Source organism: Gavialis gangeticus, unplaced genomic scaffold (assembly GCF_001723915.1).
Source record: "Gavialis gangeticus isolate Ggan-Ray unplaced genomic scaffold, GavGan_comp1, whole genome shotgun sequence".
Taxonomy (NCBI): domain Eukaryota; kingdom Metazoa; phylum Chordata; order Crocodylia; family Gavialidae; genus Gavialis; species Gavialis gangeticus.
The window spans coordinates 4516610-4525939 of NW_017729005.1; the positions used below are offsets into that span (position 1 = coordinate 4516610).

The following is a 9330-nucleotide window of genomic DNA, read 5'->3' on the forward strand; positions in this document are numbered from 1 at the left end:
GGGTGGGGCTGGCCTGTGCTTGGGGTGGGTGGTGGTGGTTCTGGGACCGGAGCTATGGGGTGGACACACAGATCCAGGGGGCACACAGATCTGAGGGGCACATGCTCCCTGTGTCTGGCCCGGGGGTGTGTGCAGCAGCAGGAGCCACTCCTCCCTCCCTCCCCTTGCTTCCCCGATGAACCTCTCGTGGCTTTGTGCCATGCCCTGCCCTGGCTGGGCAGCCGCAGTCCCCCTCCTCCCTCGCTGTTGGGGCCCCGATCTGCCCCACCATGCCACTCCCCCCTGACTCACCAGCCGGATGCTGCTCTCCAAGCTGCTGGGCTGCATATTGGCAATTGGATCAGTATCGGCCGATATGGCTCGTTAATAATCGGCCATCAGTATTGGTCCAAAAAATCTTCAGCAGTAGACCCCCAGAAACTGAGGTTATGGTAATATCATGAAAATATAGTTGGCATATATATAACAATAAATGTTATGTCTAACTTGTTTTAACTCGTGCTGTCATATTGAGTGTGCGTATTTTAAACTCAGTGCTATGAATAGAGGGAATAGGGAATTTATACTTGTGAGCACATGAATGGATTACTCAATAAAATTTACAAGATGGCTTGTCTCCCTAAACAGCCACACTTGCTAATGTGAGGCTTTTGTTTTTTATAGTGCTGGTTGTCAGTACTACTCTATTCCTTATCTTTTCTGTCAGCTGTTCTCTGTAGCTCAGAGACTGCTCAACTCAGAGCTGCATTATTGCATTAAGTAAAGAGCCACAATACCACAAAATTCTACCTGTGGCATGGCATACACTCAAGTTCAAAAGAAAAAATAATATGTTAGTCAACATTTGATAGAGTTTGTTGCATTCTTTATGACTGCAATTGTTTGAAGTTCAATTGTTTGAACTTTCATTAGATGAATAGGTTACGTCTTGGCCAAATTCAGATGCTGGGGTTTAGCATTGCTCTAGTTTATAATAGAGACTTGTAAGCCTGAAGGTATTTCTCTTAAATGTATCTTTTGCTTAAAATGTTTAGAAATTTATATAAGGCAGTCACGATGGCTGTTACTGTCTGGCTGGTTACCTGTGTGTTTGAGAGGAAGTGTGGTTAATCCTTTTTTAACATGGTGGTAGACTTGAAACTAAATGTGTGACTCCATTGTGGAGCTTCATTATTATTTGTGCAAGTTTATTTCTCTCCCATGGTGCTTTCTTTCCATTTTGAGACTAAGAGCAATGCTTATATTTGTTCTAACATTTGGGTAGATATTGGGAAAATTGAGGCCCCATTTCATGTTGTCTATTACTGTGAAGTTATACTTTAAAACTTTTGCAGACATGTATTTGAGTTTTATTTGAAACAAGAGATCCCTGCAAACCTAAAGGAAAAATAGTGAGAGATTTGGATTATACGCACACTTATTTGAAGTTAAGCAGATAGTGTGTGTACATACACTTGTGCGCATGCACGCCCCCTTATATATACACACACACACAGGGGTATATATACTTTTTTTAATTTACAGCTTTGCGTTCAAGACCAAGAATGTAGGATAAAAGAAGATGGAACTCCTAAATTGGATGGACTTAATGTGGTATGTTAACTTTATTGTTCAGCAGCTTAGAGAGGTATGCAGACTATATATGATGTTATACTGACTGAATTTTATCCAGTGTTAGATTAAGAATGTCAGGCTGAGAAAATGTTTAATTGGAAATTAGGATGTAAGAATCCTAAATATCATAGGCAAATTGAAGCTTATTTGAAAAGACAGAAGAATGAAGTTATTTGTCTGTTTCCCTGTAAGAGAAAACAGTTGTCTCCTATGTCTTAATCTAACAATTAACTATAGTAAATTAGTATTTATAAAACATAGCTTTACAAATTTAGGGCAAAACTTTCAAACATTGGTGCCTTAAATGAGGTAATTAAATAAGGACCAGATTTTGTTTTTTAAATGCATCTTGAGTACCTACCTGCATTTGAAAATGTTGGTCATAGTGTTGATTTCTTCCATTCTCCTGCTCAAGGATTGTCTAGTAATACTAATGGGAATGCCTAATCCTGTATAAGCTTTTATTGCTTTTACAAATATTTATTCTGTGCTCCTAACTCTGTGTTTTTGCATTTAAGTGTTTTCATCAATGTCTTGAACTTTTTGGCCATGTCTCAGGACCCTTTCTTCCATCCTTGTTTCCTCTTCAGTTTCTTGTGTAGCTTTTGATAGATGATCACTTTTTCTTTCTCTTGAATGTTCTAAGCCAGGCAGGATTCTTTATCTCCTTCCTTCAAATGCCACCTATTTCTTTATTTGGTACTATATTTAAAATTTTCATGGGCAAGGCTGCTTCATTTTTTCCAACCTGGGAAAGCAAACACAAATATATCCACTAAAACTAAACTCTCTATAATATATTTTGATTAATCCAGGGGTCGGCAATGTTTTTGAGCAGAGTGCCAAAAACACCTGCAACCTCAACTTTTTAGATGTTGGCATGTAAGATGTTGGATGCATGTAAGATGTAAGATGTTGGCATGCCAGGGGCAGATGGTGGGGGAGCCATGAGGGACCTGATCCTTGTTGTGACAGCGTAGCCCCAGCTTCTTCCCCGAGGCATGAGTGTCAAGCAAAATTCCGTTGTGTGCCATGCTCTGGCATGTGTGCCAGGGATTGCTTACGCCTGGATTAATCAGTTATTCCTAAATGATAATATAGTTTGTTTGCATTATCTAATTTAAGGACTAATGCTCTGTTTGATCTGATTTGGTTCAGGTGAACATGCTAATTGCTTTCTTTTCTTTGCTGACAAGCCAGTGGTCTAAAAAGTTTTACTTTGCGGTCATATGGGAAGAGGCTTTTGGGGCTTTCTGCTTTAGCCACACTTCTGCAGCTTAACTCAGAGTTTCTGTTATTTAATTGCCCATTTACAGCAACAGCATACAACTCCAGTCTTCATATAATGGAAGAAGTATACCAGATGGAGACATTTATGTTAATATCTCTGTGTTTCTTGCACATATATCTTCTCTCTCCCTCTCTTCCCACCCTTCCCACTGTATTTATCCAGGTCCAAGATGTGGATTCTAGATATGGAACATTTTTATAGATTTGTTACAGTTTTCCATGTCTAGAATCTAATTTTTGGAGGGTTGTTTTAAATATGTCCCCCTTCCTCCCCCTTTGCTGCAGAAGGGCAAATGGTGGGGGAGCCAAGTGTACTGACTCCTGCCCCTTACCTTCTACATGTTGATGCTGCCCCCTCACCCCTCAGTAGTGCCTTCCACCACTGCTGCCTGTGTGCTCCAAAGTGTGCTTGTTTCTCTTGTGCCTTCCTCACTGCCCCCATCAGCTGCTGGATAGTCCCAGCAGTGGGATCACACTAGAGTCTTGTATTGGCTCCAGTGTGGTCCCAGGTGAGACTGCCTAGTCTCAGACCCCAGGACTGCACTGGAGTGTGTTCCACAGTCTGGTGCAGTCCCAGGGCTAGGATCACCCATCAGGTTAGTGGCTCCCCTTGTACCAGATAGTGAGCACAATTGGGATTTGATCCCTGATGCCAAAATCATGTGTCCTACTATGCATGTGTGGCATGGCAGGAAGTTATTGTTAGGATTGAAAGTCAGACCTCATTGCATCTTTAAGTGAATGCCTGTCAGCAGCCTAAGGTGCCACCCTGTCCTGTCTTTTTTCTAGAAAATGTGAAAAAAACGCCTCTAAATCAGCTGATAGGTGGTCCTGCGGAATGCATTCTGGGGCAGTCCCAGGATTGTAGCTGCGGCACGTCCAATCTGGGACCACACTTGTGTGGAGTGCTCTCGAGTACAGTACCAGGGCTGAAAACTCCAATCATCTGATTAGTGGGCCCAGTGCATTGGCTACATGAGCTGTTTGAGGCATGATAGAAATCAGCCACAAAATTATTATGCATATTTTGTGGAATAATGTTGTGACTTATTTACCCTTTTATTGTGCCATTAATGGCAGTAACAAGTAGCCAGGCCACTACTTAAGATGTACTTAACTATTTAATCATGTCTTACATGTAACATCTACCAGGGACCTTAGAAACTATCTTGTTCAGGAAGGCATACACTTGTGTAGGCAGTAGCCTGCTTTGTCATATTAGCAGGCTGTTGCCTATGAAAGCACATGCCTTTCTGAATGAGTTAGTTTCTAAGATACTACCTTGCCCTGCTTTTTGCTTTTTTTTTCTCCTGTGCAGTAGTGTAATAGAGGGGGTGAAAAGGGCTGCAGCCATGGGCACCACTTCTGGGGAGGAGTAAAAGCAGAAGCTGACTGAGTGACACCTGATCATCCCACTGCAATCAGCACACCCCAGGAACTGGCATTGCCTTGTTTGGCAGTGGCTGCCCCAAGTGTAGACCTACCCCGTTACACCTTTGGTTGTGTATTAATGTTAACATATCTGTAGTAGCTGGTTTCATCTGCCTAAAGCTTACTGTTTTCCACCTTGACAGTATTAGTATTTTGATTAGTCTTAAACTATGGATTCCTGAAGGATTGTTCTAGGTTTGTACGGGTACACTCAACCATATCATCACCTTTGACATAATATGTTCCCTTAACATAGAGTAACATGATTCCTACAATAACATTATGAAAACAATACTGTAAACTAAAAATAAGGTTGAGCAGTTCTTATTCACATATCATTTCTGATTGCTCTAGAACTTTAAAAATATCCATTAACCCTTCCCACCCCCAAAGCTTACACAGCTATCTGCCTACTGCTTCATTTTACACGGTGCATGCTACCTAAGTAATGAGGGGTATATTTGGTAGCTATGTTGGTCTGAGGCAAATGCAAATGCAAAACTCTAGATAGAACTCTCGGTTCAGAGATGATACCCTTTATTAGACCAACCAATACATTGTAAAATATTACCTTTTCTGCAAGCTTTTGGGCACAAAAACCCTTCCTCAGACTCAGGGAAAATTTAAAGATGGTAAAAAGTCCCCATAGGTAGAAAATAAACTTCATTTTTGCATGGAGGATGCTGAAGATGGAAGTTTGTCCCTCTGGGTCCATGAGAGTGTCTTTGTGAGCTGCTCTTTGATGTGCAGATATAGAAGCATTCCTTCCCTGATGGTGTCATGTGGCAGAAAGCCAGGGAGGTGGTGTTGTTCAGCAATGAAGTTACCATCTTTAGTTTTCCCTGAGCCTCAGGAAGGGCATGTATGCCCAAAAGCTTGCAGAAAAAGATGTTTTTTGTGTGAGAGATTTTTTTTTTTCAGTTGCTTTAATAAAAGGTATCCTCTCTGAGTTCTAGAGTTTTGCATTTCACCTAAGTGTTGAAAAATTTAATCCTTTCCTTGTCCTTTAAGACAAAAAAAATACCGCTATAAGTAAGGATCTACCTAAATCGGGCTGGAAATGCACTGCGCAGTGCCTCCTTTAACCTTACTCTTCTCTCTGCACACCCCTTCTCCCTCCCCCTCTCCCTTCCACCCCCTTGGTTAATTGGCCAAGGAGCCCTGACAGCCCTGCTGCTTGCTGCTGATTGGGTTGGAGGTAGAAACTGTGGCATATTTAAAACCACAGTCTTTGCTTCTTGAACGATTAGGAGTGAGCAGCAGGGCCACTGAGCCCCTCTGCCAATCGGTGATAGGTGGGGGTGTGCGGTGAAAAGAGCAAGATTAAAGGAGCTGCTGCATAGCTCAGTTCCAGCTCTATTTAGGTAAATCCCTAGGTATACGAGAATCAAATAAACCAAAATCCTGAGGAGGGACAAATAACATTTAGGTCAATTATAGCTTTCATACATCTTAAAATAATATAAGACATCAGTCAGTCTGAAAAGTGCATCTCATCTCACGTGGTTAGTTTCAGACAATCAGCTTCTTGTTTTTGCTATGTTTGAAACACTTTTGTGTCACAAAACACTTTTATCTCAAAAACAAACAATGAATTCTTGCAGGAAAAAGTAGTGTGTAATTTTATAGCCTTTGGCTCCCAATGAAATCAAGATTTTTTTTTTTTTTCTTCCATGAATAAATTCATAGGGATGTTCCATTATTTTGTGATCTTACCAGGTACCAGTCAATATGTTGTCAGTACTGATTTTTGTGATTCAATCCATCTGTGTGTAGTACACTAAGCATAGAATCCAAGGGGCAAGCAATCAGTGCTGTTTTTGAATTAGAAGAATGTAAATGTGGTTTAATAATCAGTTTCTTCTTTCTTGGTCAACTCTTTCTAGGGGAATTGTTCAAATCTCTGGCTGTTAATCTTTTGTCTTGGTTCTCCATAAAATTTATTTTCCTTTTGAGTGCTTAATCTATAATCAGTTTATTTGGAATAATCTTGTGCTCATCTGCAGAGGCCTGTTATTTTGCCTTTTTACCTCATGCTTTCACCCCAAAGGAGCCGCACTTATCTATTAACACTGCTGCTGTGTGAAGCAACTGAAAAGCATGTGCAGGAGGAAAAATAAGGCCTACAGTAAAAAAAAAAAGAAAAAAAAAGCGTAATTAATGTTGGATGTTCTTAGCAGGGGAAGCAGTAGTTAGGGATGAGACGGTGTAGATACTTGATCATCAGCACACAGTAAAACCTGGATTTTCTCCTTTAAAGGAGAAAAGTGAGGGAAACGGTGGGTTTCCCTTTCCAGGCTGGCAGCGTCCAGCCTGCAAGGGGCTAGGGGGAGCAGGAGGAAGGAGATCAGGAGGTACCTGTTGGCACTAGTTTTATAACCCAGATACCTTGTTCCAGGCAGACCTAAACCCTCAGACTGACCATGACCTCTCACATTTGCATAATATCAAATGTATTGTTACACAGTGATAGCAGATAAGAATGATGCAAACATTTCTATATCTACTAGTTCTAGAGCTGTCAGAGGGAAGGTATGTCTAGTCAGTATGTGAGCTTCTTTCTTGAATGTCAGATGCCAGCAGCCTGGAGGTTGAAGGCTGAGGCCTCTTCTGCCCCCAGCATGGTGGATGACCTGGGCTGGTATTGTGCCCTCTGTCCATGGTGGCCTTGGGTTCCCTTCTCAGGAACCCTTCGCTTTTCTGAAATTCCTCCTTTTTCTATTCTTTGTCCCCTCTGATGACTCTATTTCTGAGCATTGTTGATTGGTCTCCCTGAGGTTGTCATATTGCCCACATTCGGTTGTATCAGCCTATCCGTTGTTACTCAAACCCGTCACATGCACACATCTTAATTTGGTTATTTACTGGACCTCCTAATTTGCTCTGTTCACCAAAGCTGGAAATCTCAAGGGCTTTCCAGTGTGGCACTGTGACTCTAATGCTACCTTATCTCACGTTATGGCACAGTGTGGTACATGTCTTCAGTTTCCTAGCCTGTCTCTGTTTGCTTCACAGTGGGCCTTGAAGGAAACTATCATGAACAGGCTTTAGAAACCAGTTAACCCTTGCCGTTCCCCATGACCATTGTTCTACAGCATATCTACTTTATCTACAAGCCAGTTCCCACAAGCAAACCTCTAAATACCATTTTCTAGCCATCAGGACCATGTGCCTGTGCACATGTACACAGGCACAAGGCTGCCAGGTAGCCTGGAGAGCAGCTTCCCGCAGGTAAGTCTGGCAGCAGGGGTGGGGTAGTAATTGAAGCCCCTACAGAAATGGAGATGGGCAGGGCTGGGGGTGCTGCCCAGTTGGGGTGGTGGTTGGGGGCTGAGGCTGGAATGTGCAGGCACAGGGCCTGGGCAGGGAGTGGGATGGGGCCATGAGCAGTTGTCTCACTGTAACAGGGCACCCAATATGGTGCCTGTTATAGGGAAAAGGGAAAATGCCACCTGGAGCATAGACACAAACTTACCTGTGGCTGGATCATGGAGGGAAAAGCAGGATAAAGTAGAGCACTGGGAATCCAGGTGTTCCCAATGAAGTTCTTCCTGGACTTTGGTAGGGCTGCACATGGGAGCAGGGCCAGGGCAGATTGGCTTCTGAGGAAGGAGCTGGAGGGTAAAAGGGACATGGTTGGATGAATGGACTGTAAGGTGGATATAAAACTGGCTGGATCATTGGGCTTAGAGAGTAGTAGTCAGTGGCTGTGTCAGGTTGGCAGCTGGTATCAAGTGGAGTGCCCCACAGGTCAGTCCTGGGGCCAGTTTTGTTCAATGTCTTCATCAGTGGCCTGGAAGATGGCACAGAGTACACTCTTGGCAAGTTAGGAAATGACACCGAACTGGGGAGAGTAGTAGATATGCTGGAGGGTAGGGCTAGGTTTGGAGAGATCTAAACAGATTGGAGGGTTGGGCCAAATGAAATCTCATGTGGTTCAATAATGACAAGTACAAAGTCCTGCACTTAAGATAGAACAATCCCATGCACCAGTACAGGCTGGGAACCAACTGGCTAAGCAGCAGCTCTCCAGAAATGGACCTGGGAGTTATGGTGGGCAGTAAGTTGAATATGAGCCAACAGTGTGCCCTCGTTGCAAAGAAGGCTAATGGTGCCACATCTGGAGTACTGTGTTCAGTTTTGGGCTGCCCACTACAGAATGGATGTGGACAAATTGGAGCAAGTCCAATGGAGGGCAATAAAAATGGTTTAAGGGGTTGGGGCACATGCCTTGTTAAGAGGGACTGAGGGAAGTAGGCTTGCTCAGTCTGGAGAAGAGAAGACTGAGAGGGGATTTAATAGCAGCCTTCAAGTACCTGAAAGGTTCCAAAGAAGAGGAAGGTAGACTGTTGTTGGTGGTGGCAGATGACAGAACAAGGAATAATGGTCTCAAGTTGTAGCAAGGGAAGTTTAGGTTAGATATTAGGAAAAACTATATTAAGTGAGTAGTAAAACACTGGACCAGGTTACCCAGAGAGGTGGTGGATTTTCTCCATCTTCGGAGGTTTTTAAGATCCGGCTAGACAGAGCCTTGGCTCAGATGATATAGTTGGGTATGGTCCTGTTTTTGAGCAGGGGGTGGACTAGATAACCTCCTGAGGTCCCTTCCAACCCTAATTTTCTATAAGTGCAAAGTCCTACACTTAAGACAGAACAATCCCATACTCTTGCACAGGCTGGGGATCAACTGGCTAAACAGCAGCTCTGCAGAAAGGGACCTGGAGGGTACAATGGACAATAAGCTGATTATGAGCCAACAGTGTACTCTTGTTGGAAGAAGGCCTAATGGCATACTAGACTGCATTAGTAGGAGCATTGCCAGCTAATGGAGGGAAGTGATTATCCCTTCTGTTTGGCACTAGTGAAGCCCCATCTGGAACAGTATGTCCAGTCTTGGGCCCCCCACTACAGAAAGGATGTGGATGAATCAGAGAGAGTCAGCAGAGAGTGATAAATATGGTTAGGGGGCTGGGGCACCTGATGTATGAGGAAAGG

General features: G+C 43.2%; 1 protein-coding gene across 5 annotated transcripts in view; it reads left to right on the forward strand.

Moving 5' to 3' along the window:
• STK31 (serine/threonine kinase 31) overlaps window positions 1-9330 on the forward strand; it is a 119439-nt gene that overhangs the window by 103229 nt on the left and 6880 nt on the right. For all 5 annotated transcript variants that reach the window (XM_019508586.1, XM_019508588.1, XM_019508587.1 and 2 more), the window contains one exon: window positions 1525-1593. In XM_019508586.1, coding sequence (XP_019364131.1) covers window positions 1525-1593 — 69 coding nt within the window. The remainder of the gene's footprint in view (window positions 1-1524; window positions 1594-9330) is intronic.